Genomic DNA, 16,842 nt, shown 5'->3' on the forward strand with positions numbered 1-16,842 from the left:
TGACTTTCACAGCCATCTGTTTTGCTTCTGGCCACTCTTTACCTCACCTTCCTTTCCTTCCCCTGCTTTCCAAGTGCTGTGGTCATTCCCATAGATGCCTTCCTGCTACTTCTTTTCTGTATGCCTAAATGTAATTCTGACCCTGCAGAAGTTCAATACTCTGATGTAGAAGAAAGTTTTGTTCTCACCCATTTTGAAACCCTTTAGGAGAGGATGTCAGATTTGAGAGGCAGCCAGAATATGCTCAGGGTAAGCAACATTGGTAATAAAGTCATCTAGGCTGCACTATAACTATATTGTACTGCATTATTGACTGTATTACTTAAGAGTAATGCTGTTAAATTTCTCAATCTCTAGGTACAAAGTTGCATGGTAAACCTAATCTAATTAACAGTAAGCTGTATTGAAGTAGGAGCCTGGCTCCATGACTCTTTCCACCTCCCTCCCTCATCTTAAACGCAAAATTTATTTTTTATGAACTTTGGTGGCTATTGAACCTTTCTGAGATTTAAATTAGCTCATAATTTGGCAGTGAGTACTTCATGTTTCGTGCTAAGATAGCATGTGGTGAACTGGGTAGCCTGTGTTCTCACTAATTCAGAACCCATGTGGAGATGGGAGGGTAGCTGAATAGAGTAGCTTGAAGTAGGAGTAGAAAGTTCACGGAGCAGCAGAGGCAGAGTCTGGCTCCTGTTGTCCATGCCTTGCATAGCCCTCAAGTATCATTAAATTTATCCTTGGTCTGTGATGAGACCTGGTTTTACAGAATTAAATCCATCTCCACTGTAATTATGGAGGCTATTATGTGCAGTCTCTAAGCCACAGAAATTATTCTGAAGGATCATCACCATATGTTTCCAATAAATTTTTTTAATATGTAAGAACAAGCAAAAACCAACAGTCTTGTATAAATAAGGTTGATGTTCTAAGTAGTGAAATTGATGAGATTTTTGCACGGAAATTAGACTTTATTGTCTGTTTTGAATGTCAATGGAAGAATATGAAACTGAGCAATAAGCAGATAGATTTAAAAAGTGATGGATGTCTTATTGCAGTGAGAGATTATGAAATAAATTTGTTCTTTGCTTGGGCTTAGTCCAAGTTAGCTCACATTCTAGCTATAACAAATTGAATAATACTGAAAAAAAGAAAAAGTATGCTGGCAAGCACCTGGGAAGCAAACTAAATGGTGTGTAGACCAGCTATTGTACGAATCACTCAACTGACGTAAAAGTCTGCTTAATTCAAAGGAAGCATGTGAGGCAGTAGAAAAAGAATGGAAGAATTATCTTAATGACTTGTATTGTTTACTACCTGTAGTTGCAGAGTAGTAATGTAAATCATAATCAGCTAGAGTGAGAATAAACTGGAATAAAATGTATCCTCTGATATTAGGTGAATACTTGATATTCTTTAACGTGATTTTATTAGATACACTTTTTTTTTTTAACATCTAATGCCAACACACTAGGACTTAATATTTAGGTAGAATTAGAGTGCTTAGAGTCCCATTCAGGAAAAAACTTAGATTCACAAAGTGGGGGGTGAGGAGAGGGGGAAGAAGAGGAAGGAACATCCAGGGAGAATTAGTTATATAACTGCTTTTTAATTACAGAATTTAGGTCTAGTTTAATTATGATAGAGTAGTTTGGTTGCCCATAATTAAATGGCTTTAACAGCTTTTATAAATTGAGGAAGATTTTAACTGAGGGCAAGTATGTAAACTTACCTCTTCATATTTCGTATTCCTCTTCATATGAAAGAAGGATGCATAGTCCCCAAAGGGAAGTACCGCAGCTGTAATTAGGTGTGTAATAGAAAACTGACAAGGTAAAATCTGTGGGTTTTGTTGAGGGGAGAGGGGGAAGGACATATTAAAAGACATACATATGGCAAATGGTTTTACACATGTGTACAACTCTAGAGGTTTGTTGTTGGTTTTTGTTGGTTTTTTTTTTGTCCTGAGGTTAAAACATTAACTTCTGTGAACTTCAAAGGAAGTCACTGTTGGAAAACGAGCTGCAGTAACATCTAAATGCAATTAGTGAACTGTGGTTATCTCTATAGGACTTTGTTTGAGCTTCGTGGAGCACAATTTTTGATGAAAGTCTTCTGAGTGTGTATGGTGTTGTGCTTGTTTGGTTAATTGAAGTAATGTTAAGTGTATTTTTCATACACAATATAATTCTGTATAAATTTTTTGTAACTCTGTATAAAATACTAACATCTGTTTTATTTTTATAATTTAGTTGATGTTTTTTGGAATCTTTTTGTGCCTGGATGCTTTTCTGTATATATTCACCCTGCTTCCTTTGAGAGTTTTTCTGGCAATGTTCCGATTCATCACTTTGCCTTGCTATGGATTACGGTAAGTTGTTTCAAGAGAAAGATGTTGATACACATAAATAATGTTTCTGTTTATCAGAGTGGTTAGTTTTATGGCTTTTCAGTGCTGTTTAAACTACTAATGATTTCTTCCACTCTGAAGTAAATTAACAGTGCATGAGAAGTACTTCCAAGCTTTGCCAGCAGTCACCAATTCTTGTTGTTTCGTTCAGATGGTTTAATAACAATGTCTCTTAAGCAAATTTGGGTTAATAAAGAACATGTCCCCTGTAGTTTTGTTCTTCTAATATCTGTTTGTACAGTATTTTAGCTGTTGTTTGACTTGGAGTTAATGACTTGACCATTGTCTTTGACAGATTGATATTGAAACAAAAGTTGATTTTTACAAGACTTTTCCTTCTTTCCACAGTAACCTTTTCCCAAGGGGTCCATGTATACAATGGCTTTCTTTTTTCCCTTAAGAGTCTTGGAGAGTAAGTGGGATGGGACTAGCTAGATAGAATATGTTAAACTTCAGGAGTTTTGACCTCTTGGTTTTTTTGCTTACATCAATGCTAAGAAAGTTGCTAATTCGTAAAATTTCTGTTTTACCTCCTTGGAACTGGAATAATAATTAAAAAAAAAAAAAAAATGGGACAGAATTAATTTCCATGGTAAAAGTTGGTACTTTAAAGTATAATTTATGACAGAAGTCTTACAAGTGTAACCTAAAAGTAAAGGAGCCTTTATACTGATGTTATAATTTTTCCTTGAATAAATCAGGGCTTCGTAGTTTTCATTGTGGATTTCCCCGTGCTATAAGTCGATTTATGGCTGCCAGTTCTTCATTTTGATCAAATTGATTGCATTTCTGCTATTGGTAGTTCTTTATGTGTGAAGTGCTTTTAGATGCACAGTTTAGAATGTATCTTCTGATTAAAAAGAAATTGTCTCTTATTGCATTAAAAAATACTAGTTTTTTTGTTCCAAGTTGAAATGTTCTTGGGTACTGCTTGAAACAGACACTAGGTGGCAGTCTCTGATATTGTGTTCTGCTGTTAATTTTGAGCTAAATCTCATTAAAATTGTCAAGATTTTCCTAGCAATGTAAAGAACAATATGGCTGCTGTTCAGTTTCAAATCAAATTATGTGCCTATTTGTGTATTTCTTGTGTATGCTATTGCCAAAATACTAAAATTCTGGTAAATGTAATTTGTTTTTTTTCTTACTATTTTTAAAAAACTTAATAGTACTCACTTATAAATTTAGTTTTGCTTTTGACAAATGAATTTTCTGCTCTTCTGAAATGGTAATTAAACATTTGAAAAACCACTTGCTGGCTTGGACAGTAAGTCAGTGTCCTGACAAAGCAACAGTCAGAAGACCACACACACCTACAATGTTAAAATTTAGTCTGCTTGCCTAACTATATTCTTACTGCGAATGGCAGGATAGGATACAGTTTATCAATTCAACTTGAATGTGTTAACTTTAAAACATTTATTAGATAAGATTCAGTGAGACTGAGACCTCAAATGAAGGTTTGTTTATGGTAGGAATTCCTGAAAATTTTTCTTTTGTGTCAGTTTCTTCAAATGTTTATGGAATTTCTTTCTTTAGAATCTCTTTTGTCTAAATCATTAGTATATTAAAAATGTTTTTTATTGAATAGTTCACTCTTGATTTATAGTATGCAATGGAATCTTCAGATACTACAATGATTATTTTCCAAATACTCAGAGTATGCACTTTGTTTTTTATTTTTCTTTCTTTCTAGTCATTCTGATTTGATTTTGTTAATGTTATAATCTTAGTTTTATCTTTTGCTTTTCTAGCTCAGGAATTTTTTGTGTGTGTAAATTGAGTTCAGTAGGAAAAATGCACCTATAATTACAAAAGGTACTTGAAGCAGGTGGCTGGTTATCTTCAGACATGTTCATCCTCACAGATGGGTGTGATTAGTTGTTTTTGAACCTGCCACATCATATTCCATTCTGTGTAGTAAATAAAAGTGCTCCTCCCTTCATCTTGACTATTTTCTCAACATCGTAGTGAAGTGACTGAGCAGTGAGTGTTGTTAGACTTCCTCTTTACTCTTCAACTTTTCTGTTTCCTCATAACAGTGTAGATAAAGATTATATTACCCTTCACTTCTTCAAAACAATGAAAATATGTTCTAGTTAAGATGTGTTAATTCCTGTCTTTAGAGTTGTCTATAGAACTGAAGTGTAGGGGGAGTGTTCTATAGCTTCCTATGCATTTTAGTCTTCCATCTAAGAAACCTGAGAGAACAGAGTAAATGAATCTTGAAGTTTCTCATTTTTCTGCCTAGACCCTGCAAGTTGGTTCCATTTGACTGCTAAATCATCCCTTGGTCTTTTGAGTAGATTTAGTTTCGTGTATTTTCAGAGCTATACTGTTGCTAGCATAGCTGTTTTAAACAAGAATCCAAGATTCTGTCATAAATTTAACTACAAGCTGCTGGTTAAATCATTGTAGTCCAACTGGCAGTGGCTAAGTCATCAGATTGTGGTGGTTTTTGGCAGGTGAAACTTCATTACTCCTAAGCTCCCTAAATGATGGGGTGATCTTTAAAAAATTAACATCCAGCAAAAAATGAATTGCAAGAGCAGTGTTTTTAAACTACAAAATAAAAGCTCTTGCTACTTTCTTCCAAGTAGTGGAAAATTTCTCAAACTATGCTTTTTGAATCTTTAAAGCTAATTTCGTTTGGTTGAAATACTTTCTGACAACTTAAAAGTATGTGTTTTGTTGGAACAACAGATCTAAGACAGAGTGGACCTGGTGGTGTTCTTTTCAGATACAGTCCTCAGTAGGCTTCTAAAATAACTGTGCCTGTGGTAAAAAGAAACCACACCTTTCAACAATTCAGACTTTTTAATACCTCACACCTAGATACTCTGAGCAGATTGATGTTTTTGCTCATTTTGAAACACCTCAATAGAACTTTTTTGTTGTTTTTCTTTTTAAACACGTTGCATGTCAGAGAAACCTTTTGTGGGAATATAGAAACCTTTTGTGTGCATATAGCACACTCTTCTGTGCTATATGAAAAATACTCTGATAGGAAGGCCAAGCTTAGTAAAAATGATAAAACTCCCGATAAGTTACACAAAGATGTTTTGACATCTTACCCATAAAATAAATAAGGACTTTTAGTAAATCTCACCTTTCTTAGCAAAATTTTTGGCTTTCCCAAGAAAATACAAAACCTGCACATGATTCTTCTTACATGAAGAATGATTGAGAAGATCTTTACTTGTCTTCCATATTGAAGTGGAGTTGTAGATCGTAAATACACATTCTGTTTTCTTTTACTGTTCTCCCTTCTCCTAGAAAGAATTGAATTTAGGTTCAGTTGGCAATCATGTTGTTAGTTATACTGCACATACCTCTTCATCTCCCACTGCCCTCCTGTGAAACCACAGATGTACACTTTTCAGTAGGAAATAAACGAAAACACCATTACTTCCAGAAAGAAATTGTAGGAAGAAAACATCTCAGGAAAACAAAAACCACTCTGGCTTTCTCACTATAGACATAGTTCATAAAGAAATGTAACCTGTGTTACAGTCCCAAGCCTGATGTTTTTTTAAGGGCTAGATTTGGCTTTTGAATACCTAAAATTCCTACTGTCTGCTTAAGCTCATGTTGACGTAATGCACCTCTCCACCATTATCTGTGACTTTTTACCAACCAAAATGGGCAGGTGCAGTCAGTATTTTCTGTAGTAATCTCTCAGATCAAATATTCCTTTCTCCTTTCCATAACAGTGCATAGTGTAGCAACATTACAACCTTCTCTTTCTTTCTTTCTTGTAAATCAGACCGAAGGGAAGAGCACTTTCACTTCCTTTATAGGATGGAATGTGATGTCACAGGGATTCCTCCTTGGTGAGTAAATCCTGATTTTCTTTTTCCTTTTATGCTGTTGGCCAAATTCACACATCAGCACGTAACCAGTAAAAATACTGGTTACAAATGAGTAGGGTAGCTAAGTTAACATACTTCAGAGGAGACACCAACAGTTGTTATTCAGTACTCAGTAAATGAAATTCATCCAGTGCTATTTGTGGTAGTATATTTTTGTGTACAACTTCACTACTGTGTGGAAATTGGCTGTAATCATAATAGGTCTAATACTCTTTTTATACAGAGAGCCTGTGTTCCAGTTCAGCCCAATTCAAAATAGGCTGTTTTGGACAAAACATAGCCCCTGCTGTACTTCATTTATAGTGCCTTAAGCTTTTTATGTTTATTCTAAGTAATGGTTCAGTCATGCTTTTAGCAATATTTTACCTGAGTTTCAAGCAGTTGGGTTGATTTGGGTTTTATTTTTTGTTTTTTTTTTTTTTTATAGTCCTTCAGAGATTTGGAGCGGGTTCTGAAAGTTTCTTGCCAGCTATCTTAGTAGTATTAGACTTCAAATTGATTGCCTTTTGACTAGAATACAGTGCTTTATGTTCATATACTGACTTCACTTACAGTTTCATTTTTAATAACAGAATCAAAGCTTAATGAAAGCTAATTTTAGTTGTCACTTATATGAAACCTCTTTTTTTTTTTTTTTTAATTTGTTTTGAGGCAGCTCTCATCGGGGCCTAACAGAAAGGTTGGTTTGGTTTCATTCTCAGCATGGTTTTGTGCTGTGTTGTGTGCATGTAGAGGCTTTCTGTTGTTTGAGAGATGAAATATCATTTAGTCTTAGCCAACTTAGCTCTCTGTATATTCAAATCTTCAATTGGAACATATTTTTTTGTCAGCCCTGAGTCTGTATATTTCCACAGTCTTATGATAGTGAAATCCTGCATACTGTAAACTGCATTTTTTTTTAAGTTATAAAGTATTAGAATTGATCAGCTTAGTTGTTGGTTTTTGTTTTTTTTTTTGAAGCCAAGCTTAATTCCAAACTTCAGCACAGTTGTAGGAAAATATTTACAATATTTTCGCTTTGCTCATTTTGAAAATTTTCTGGGGTGTGCAAATATATCCTTCAGATAGACTTGCTTGGGTTTTCTTTCCCCTGGAGTCTTCACTGCTTCAGGTCAATCAGTTCAATTCTTGTCAGCTTCTGATATCACCGTTCATCCTTAAACAGTACACTGAAGAATTAAGACTTTGATGTCTAAATATATGTGTAAAACAGTATGTTGCATTTTCATACAAATATCTGAGATGTAAAAAAGGGAGAAACAAGATAAATAAACGTAACTGCTTACTTAGATCACTGCTTTCATAACTGAAGTATGTTATTAACTAATACATACCTCAATGGTTGTCTGAGTTTGAAAAATGATTAAGTTATCATTGCATAAAAAATAAAGTTGGAAAAGATTTGTCCTAAAGTACTCATTTAAGCTTGTAACCTCAGTGCTGAAACAGTGTTTTATTAGCCAAACAAGCCAATTCAAGTGACAGGTTTTTTAAGTTGTGTGAAGTAGAATGTCTAGAAATTCCTATTCTATTATAATAATTCTATTCCTAGAATGTCTCTAGGAATAAATGTTATTTTAATGTTATAGATATATTTATATACAGGTGATTACATTCATGATTTTATTAAGAACCTGTGAGATGTAATAATCCATCTAAAGCATTATTGCAGCTGTAGTGTAGTCACATGTTTACATTCCTGTATTTGTGGCATCAGTATTGGCAGTTGTATCCAGTTAAGATGTAGTTGTTTAGGGCATCCCAAATTACGTAGGTGATGTTTTAGTAAAGGAACCAATTAAAAATGTAGTCATTCTGTTGGACATCTTCACACTGTAAAGTTGAATGGAATAAACTTACTGATGGTTTTAAAAAACCATGTCTCTAAAAGGTGACTACTAAAACATATGCACTTGTGCTGGTGAAGGATGGGGGGCACCAGTGGGCATGAGATGCAAAAGTAAATAGGTCATAGGATACAATAGTGTACAACTCTGCAGTGTTACATTTGAAATAATGTCTGCGCAGTGCTTATGCGTCGCATGCTGAAATAATCAATCACATAGACAAGTATACTTGTCTACAGATTACTCTGACATATGGATGACACCATAGTGAGAAAGTTCACCTTTGCGTTGTCAGTTGTTGAAAAGCAGTTGTTGAAAATGCTACAGACAACTGTAACAGGATTCTCAGTCAGTGTTTTCTATATAGGAAGAAAAACTTCCTGGTTTTCCTGGGGTATACTTCTGTGTTCCAAGTGGTTTAACCACGTTAAATAGGGTAGGCACCAATGCACTGAAAGCCTGAAGGTATTTCACTTATTTTTCTTTCAGGTTACTAAATACTGTGAAATCCGAATTAGAGGTTGTGGATGCCCTATACCTGGAGGTGTTCAAGGCCAGACCCTGCAGCCTGGTCTAATATTAAATGTGGAGGTTGGCAGCCCTGCCTGCAGCAGGGGGGTTGGATCTTGATGATCCTTGAGGTCCATTCCAACCCAAGCCATTCTATGATTCTATGGTCAGTTGAAACAGGCACAGCCACTACATTTCCACTACATATGGGTAACTTGTCTCCATAACAAATAATCATTTTGATGCTATGATTTAATCTTATTTTTTCCAACCAGTAGATGGAGACAACTGGTGTATAGTATCAGATAGGCAGACCTTGAAAAAGGCAGTCAGTTTGATTTTCACTGGTCTGAGCAAATTGTGTCAAAACAGACTTCCACACCACACTTTTCTTCACTGGGTTTTATGTATATCAGGAAATAGACTTGACCTTTTGGATTTTCTAACAAGTGAAACAAATGTAAATTTCTGTTTCTAAACTGTACAGGAAAAAAAAAAACCAAACCTGTGTAGCAACAAAATCTAGTTGTATTCTAATTTGATTTTAATTTTTCCCATAGAATGACGAAGTAACCTATCCTAAGTATTTATAAGGGAAGCTGCTTTATCGTGGTTTCATTTCTAAATGCCTCAGACACAGTGTATTCACTAGTCTGAAACAGAAGCCTGCTGTGGTGGAAGAGAGGCATAACGGGAACGCTTGCATGCTACTTCCTCATATTAAAGTTAGTAACAGGAGTGTATATCCCAAAAGTGTGCATTTGTACTGTTATATTATTTGGAAACCTAAGTGTTGTTTCAGCTGAGATTTTTTTTTGGTCATTTACTGGGCATAATAGTAACAGTAGCTGATAGGCTGAAGGACTTGAACGTGTGAAGTACTTGCTGTGGAATGGTAAGTGCCTGCATCTTTCTGTGTAGCCTTGGTTTGTGGAAGAAAGTTTATCTGCAGGTTTCTTTGTGAAGGAATGCTTGGATTTTCAGCTGGAATTCATGGTGTTTGAAGGATCACCTCATGTTCAAACAATTCCATGTATTCGGTTTTGCTAGTGAAACAATGTAAGATTTTATGTAACAGCTAATGGAAAGAATGGATAAGCTTTACTCTTTTCTGTAAAGGAACTTTGCTATCTGATGTTTAAATTAAAAATGTGATGATTCCTCAGTCTGGTCTGTGCTGCTAAACATGAGAACTTGAGATTTAGCCTAATGAAGCTGTGAAATTGTGAAAAGTGTATCTTGAAGAGCATGAGTGACAGCAAAAAAATATTAGAAGTAATAATGGGATAATAGTAGGAAATAAATGAGTGAGAGGACAGATGTATCTTATCAAGGCACTTTTGAAGGACGGTCCTAATGCACTGAATCTGTGTATTTACTGGTTTATAAGGTGTGAAATATTCACCTCTGTAATTCGCTGAATTATGAAACAGCTCTCACATGACATTGTTTCTGGAATCAAATAAGAGGAACTACATCTCAGACAAACAGACTCTCATGATATTATCTTTGAAGAGCTAAGTTGACTGAAGCAGGGGCTGTGTTTTTCTAATTCGCTTCTGGGATACTGATTTCTGTAGAAAGATTCTGTTGTTTGCTGTTCAGTAACCAGAATGATTGAATATAAAATGGGATCATTGTAATGCTCTTCTTTATTCATTGTTCTCCTCATTCATGAGAAAAAACACCCATAACAAATTTTCATGTGAAATCTTTCCGTCTGTATTCTGTTACCATCACACACAACTGTAAAAATGCAAATGCTCAAAATGAGTTAAGCAGTTAAGCTGTCCAGTGTTTTCTAGAGTTACATACTCCCGCAGTGTTGCTTTGTTCTTACCTCTTTGTTATCTACTTTGACTGGAGAATTTGAAAGCATCAGAACTATACTGTGTATACCTTGTTCATTTTTGGACATTTGTGACATACAGTTTGTATTGCTTAGTATTCGAGATGGCTCCAAAAGTATTTTCCAGTATTGGTACTGAGTGTGAACAGCGTTAATGAGTTACTGGAGACACTACATATAAACATATATTGAGGGGAAAAAAAGCAGAAAATGCTGTATGTAATGGTTGACCTAAGACTTCTTAAAAATAGATGTGAAATCACATCAACCTATGTTTGTTGCATGTATTAAACCATTTAAACATAAAGGATAGGAATGATTTGCAGTGAGTACAGATGGAAGTAATCTAAACTTGATCATATACTAAAACTGTGAGGTTCATTTCTCACTGAGTACTGACTACATCATTTCATAATTGCAGGCTTTGCATTATTTCTGTATATGTGCCAAAAAGGTGTCAAATCTATTATACTTCATCCATTTACTTGATTTCCCTGTCTCTGTAGGAAATAATTACTCCGATTCTGTATTATGTTCAGAGCACACATGAAAATCCTTCTGTAAATGTCATTAGCCAGGCCGGAAATTCTGCTGCTGTAGAAGTGCCTTTGTAGGTTTGTACAATAGTCATGGTTAATCTCTCTCAATTAGAAACATGTTAGCTGTAGGCTCTAGGTTGCTTGCCCAGACAATATAAAGGGATCTTTTCAGTGCATAATGAAAGAACGTTGGAACAGATTTTAAATGCTAGGACTTTCTTACGCTATTTGCTTTCTGGACAGTAGTTTTCTGTAGTCAGCCTGTGCAGTAGTCTCTTGTACTGACTGGGTTCGAAATGCTGAGAGGCTCTTCTGTCATCAGGCTGATTAAGTTGAAATTCTGCAGATATTTTTGTGTGTTTCTCTAAACATCTGCTTTGAAAAAGTTATCACAGCGTTAACACTGCTTCTCTAAAATGAGAAGTACAAGTTATTACTCAACTTCAAACAGAAGATGGAGTATGGTTTTAGTTAAAACTTCAGAACTGTTGATAGATTGTTACTGGAATGGTTTTTAGGTACTTGCCTATTTACAGCAAGTGAGAAACTAAGTTACAGTGAAGTCTGAAAAGTGAAATTCTATGACAACATTATTTGAATGCACTCTGTTCTAGAAAAGCTTAATTCCTGCAAATCACAGCAGTTCATTTGACCCTTTGGGCAGCTTTTTTCTAGAATAGTGGTGGTATATATTCAAGTGTACCATACACAGTATATTTTCAAAACGTCTTCATCTTTAGAGTTCATGTTGTGTGCAATTTTGGCTGCATTTTGATAAGGTATTATTCTCTTGATTTAATTTTCAGAATGATATCGCAGAAGTGTAATTGTACTCTTGATTACATTTGTAGTTTGTCTTCCCCATGATGGTAGCTGTGTGTATTTGCATGAGATTGCTTTGATGGTTGGAAGTCATACATAACTGTTTGGATCTTTTTTGAAAACAGCACTATATTTGTTAATGTATTCGAACTGTTTAGAAAAAAGTGATGGAGCATTATCTGATCAGAGATAAGCTGATGACTGAACAATGCAGACAAGGAAAATTCATAGCTTAAGGCTACCTGGTTCCAAGTTCTATGAAATGTGAACTTCAGTGAGTTTGTGTGTATCTAAAAATACATACATTTAACAAATTAAGTCTCTTTGATACATGATTGTCACTCTTCTGATTTAATTTGAAGATTTTTCTAAAGCACATTGCATCCCGTTAGTACTAACCAAAGTAAGTAGGCAAGTAAATATCACCTTGCAATTTCATAATGTGGATGGCTGGCATTGTGGCACTTGAGGTAGAAATCTGTTCTTACTGAAGTTCTAACTTACAGCATGAAATTGTGTAGTGATTCATTTAGGCTTCTGGATTGCCTGTGGGACCGTAGGTGGTAAAATTCTGAATTCGGTAAGGATCCACCTCGAGCTATGATGGAAATTTATTTGGAGTCTGCTGCAGACCTTAAGGCTAAAAGAAGGAATGGAATTGCAGATAAAAGCTGTTCTTCAGCATCTGTTTACTATGTTGAAGTTGAAGGTGACTACTTGATTTATTTTTCTTTGGGTTACAGCAAATATAATTTCTGTAACTGAGGAAGTCAAAATGATAAGTACAATAAGTACAACAAATACCAAGTACAGTTGGCTGAAAGCGGATGAGTGAATTAAAGCCAAAGGTCATTCATGCAGAAAGTAATTAACTTGTGGGGACTCTTGGCCAAGGACGATAATCTGAGTAAATGGATGTGACAGATTAGGTGATCCTGTTCAAGAGTATGATGCATAAGTGTTTATCATGATGATGGTGTTCCATATGTGTTGGGAGTGAAATAGACTACATTGAGATGCATCCTTGCTAAATAGCTTCGGTAGATTCATACTGACTTGCTATCATTTGTATGTTGTGGATATATATATGACCCTTAGTGAAATTTCTTGCCCTTTGTATTTCAGCGATAGACGTTTGCTGCAACCTGCTCAGGTGTGTGACATTCTCAAAGGAGTGATATTGGTCATCTGCTACTTCATGATGCACTATGTTGACTACTCTATGATGTATCATCTTATAAGGGGGCAGTCTGTCATAAAGCTCTACATCATCTATAACATGCTTGAGGTAAGAATTTGAGCATCAGAATATCAAGCATGTTTTTTCAGAATGCTTAAAAAATACTGGTGTGTTATGATATTTGTATGTAGAGTATGGCATGTTTCATCCTCCCAAATGTACAAATGGTTCTTATATACAACCTAAATGTAGTGGAACAGAATAGTTCATGAAAAATAAATTTTCTAGATGGTGTTTCATATTACCTAGATCCTGGAGCTTATGGAGCTGTTCAGATGAATGAGAATTGAGAACTCTGGTAGAAGGATAGAAAATCAAAAAGCAGAATGTACAACTTTTTGAACTTGTTGATAGAATTAAAGACTTGATTTGAATTAGTGATAAGATCGTGAGAGAGAACAGAGAAGAAAGATGTAAGAAAACAGAAAATCTGTTTTTTATTTCTTGGTTATAGAAATATAGCTTTCATTATATGCAGTAGCACATGCTGCTGCTTAACCTGTCTCAGTACTGACTGACAGACAAAAATCTGAGGACGCATGGGTAAGTTGAATGAATCTAGAGAAACAAAAAAAAAAAAAATAAAATTCTGGTTTGGGACAATAAAACGAGGCATAAAGAGAAACCCTGAAGGGAAAAAAAGAATCTGCTCTGATGCTAATGTAAAGCATGAGATTTTAATTGCGCTTTGTTGATCAGTGATTCACTAAGTAAACAGAGCCCTTATAGCTAAAATCTTATCTCCAATCTCCAATCTGCAAACATAGGGCATGCTAGCGCCCTATGTAGTGATACCTCTTAAAAGGATTGTTGCAGCTTTGTACATGAGGTGCTTTATGCAGGTTCTGGGATCTCTGAATAGCATATTAATCTTTTTTTGAATATCTGTTGTACCTTGGCTTAGTTGGGACTATGTGCAAAATCTGTATATTTTATCTAAAATATTTGTTCTCATCTCATAAAATATGGAAAGTACTGCATGAAGAACAAATTTCAAAGTCAGCTAACTGTCATACAAGCCACTTAAGGTGCTTATTCAAGGGTTTTTTTAATTTTGATTTTAGATTTGATGACAATCATGTAAAAATCGGTAATTTGATGACAGTTTAGTGTCTGGATTGTAGTTGTGTTGGGAATATTCATCCATAAATAGTTCCATAACCTGCGAGAGATTATCACTTAATAGTCTTTGAGAAGCCTTTGAGTCACTTCACTTAATGCCAGAAAGTTCAACACCAAGTGCTTACCAAGTAGTCTGAATGGAGACTGCAGTGTTTCCTGTGAGTTGGAAACTCTGTATTGTGTCCTTTTGAATTAAGAGTTGAGTTTCTTTGTTACATTTGGCAGAATCCAAAGATTCTGTCTCAAGAAGCAGCCTGGTGGTGCCCAAATTTCCTTTTCCTGTCATGGGGGCAGAAAGGAGGAAATGTTGCAGTGTATAGTTACTATAATTATTAGAAAACTTAAACCAGACTTTGAAGTTGGAAATGGTATTTAATTTCCTTGATATCTCATGATGCCCCCATGTCAATACAGAGGACATGTTTTTTGAGGAGCTTATTACAGCAGTATGTTGCAGCTATAGAATCAGCCAGAAAAAACAAAACAAAACAAAAAAAAACCACCATGAAATCATGAAATCCTAATGAAAGACTTTGTTGATTGTCATCTTTCAACAGGTTATTTAGTCTACTTGAGTGGATTTCATTACGAATCTGTTACACGAGATGTTAAACATGTGCTTAAGATAAACCTTACGTATTCAAATAAAATACACATGTATCAACCTTTACATCTTCACGAACTTACAAAATTAGAACATCTTTTTAATTTACTTAAATCACTGAGCAGTGGAGATGTTTACAATGTCTTAATGTTTTCGGCTGTTAGCGTGTCTTGGGAATATCCTCCTGGACACAAGGATTGCCACATCTTCAAAGTATGTGCTGAATGCTCCAGGTAGGCAGCCTAAGGGGAGCATTCAGCACAATTAAATGACACTTTTCTTTTTTAGATTCAGACCCACCGGCTCCTGCTCCTTGTGAAGCCCCAGTGTGCGTTATGCTGGTGACAGCGCTCACCATGGAATTCTGCTGGAGCCTGGAGCCGGCATGTAGGGTTTAGGTAAGTCCCATTTGGAAAAGCAGACAACAATATTGTGCCATGGGTTTTAATATTTTCTACCTATAAGAAAAGGAACAAGACTTCTGTTAGTAAAAAGGAAAGCAAAGTCACCATTTCATCTGTTAAAACCCTCACAATATTGTGACAAAATCTTATGAAATTCTAAGCATTCTGTAGTAGATGTAGTCACTCAGTGGGTCATCACAATGAGCAGGAACCAAATAAGACAGACCATCTAGACTTACAAATTTAAAAGCCGAAAACAGTGCCGCTGTAAATATCTCTCAAACTGATGTTTTTTTTGAACTTCAGATTTGTGATAATTAATCAGCTCAGGGTTTACTTTGTGTTTATAGGTGACAATTAAAGAGTAGCAGTCAAGTTAGTTAAAAGATGGAAGATGAAAGTCCAGCTCATTTGAAACGTATTGTCAATTGTTCTTATTTAGCCATCATGTATCAGGAAATTTGAAGGAATGTTGGCTCAAATAAGTTAAAACGTGTAATTTCTGTCCCTTCAGTATATTTGCTGTTAGAACTCTGTTAATTAACCAAGCTTGGAAATCATATGAATTCAACGTTGTGTCCACAATTTATTTTTTTAGTTAATAGGGTATGGTTCAATATGGTGTAGGTAGGGTATTTCAATATGGTATATTGAAATATTTGCAGGTTCAGTTCTGTATTGCTGCTTGCTGTTTTAACATGTCCAAAATTGTCATCTTCCAGAAAGACAGTAAGAATTATCAATTTTGTTTATTAATTAGAGGTAATTAGCTTTTCCTACTTTTTGCTTGATCAGTGCTAAAAGATAAGTTCTAATTTAGCTATATATGACTTGTAATACCCAGTGTAATTTTTAAAGTGATTTTTTTTTTCCTTTGTGCAGCTTAATTTAAAAATTACTAAATTTCAGTGTATAGGCAGGAAAGAAAGTATTTCCTTGTAATGATCTTCATTTCTATATGCTTGCTGATCAGGAAGCTTTGAAAATTGGTAGGATTTTGTGACCTTTTTTGCTGTGATACTGAATTACAAGCTCAGTTTGCTGCCCATGTTTTTCCTATCTATTCTAATAATGCTGTCTAGAGGTTTTTTTTTTTGTAGGGTTTTTTTTTTTTTTACATATTCTTTGGATTAAACTTCAGATGTTTGTAGGTTTGGGGTTGTGAGGGTTTTTTGTTTCAGCCGTTTTTTGGTTTTTTTTTTGGCAGACTGTCTAGTCCCTCTTAATCTCTTGATGTTATGTTTTAATATTTTTTATTTTTATTTCTGCTTTATGCAGAGATCTGTATTGAGTATGTACCTTATTCCAAGATGGAAAAAATTATACAGCCAAACCTAATTTAAGTCCCTTTTATACCTGGGAGCTGATATTCCCTGTCATGCGTTTGGCATTCACTTTTCTTCTTTTAAGTCCAGGGGAATAGAGAAAAAATGGGATGGTTTTACACAACATGCATAGTTCTTTATCAGAGGCCAAAGTCTGAACTTGGATGTCTTCCAAGGAAGCATCTAAGATAATACCACGTGATTTCATATCATGAATACTGTTGGGAAGGTAAATTTGAGAGAGATGAGTTGCCGTATTTATAAAAGGACCCATGTAACTGTAAGATCAGCTGGATTGATA

At 35.1% G+C, this 16,842-nt stretch overlaps 1 protein-coding gene across 4 annotated transcripts in view; it reads left to right on the forward strand.

Annotated features, from left to right (window-relative positions):
- Nucleotides 1-16,842, forward strand: part of TAPT1 (transmembrane anterior posterior transformation 1) — a 37,525-nt gene that overhangs the window by 5,439 nt on the left and 15,244 nt on the right. The window contains exons 3-6 of one of the 4 annotated variants that reach the window (XM_085223430.1): nt 208-249; nt 2,250-2,368; nt 6,935-6,958; nt 12,972-13,134. In XM_085223430.1, the coding sequence (XP_085079556.1) occupies nt 208-249; nt 2,250-2,368; nt 6,935-6,958; nt 12,972-13,134 (348 nt within the window). The remainder of the gene's footprint in view (nt 1-207; nt 250-2,249; nt 2,369-6,934; nt 6,959-12,971; nt 13,135-16,842) is intronic. The other 3 variants (XM_085223432.1, XM_085223431.1, XM_085223433.1) reach the window with 3 other exon arrangements.

Source organism: Meleagris gallopavo, chromosome 4, assembly GCF_905368555.1.
Source record: "Meleagris gallopavo chromosome 4, MGAL_WU_HG_1.1, whole genome shotgun sequence".
Classification (NCBI taxonomy): domain Eukaryota; kingdom Metazoa; phylum Chordata; class Aves; order Galliformes; family Phasianidae; genus Meleagris; species Meleagris gallopavo.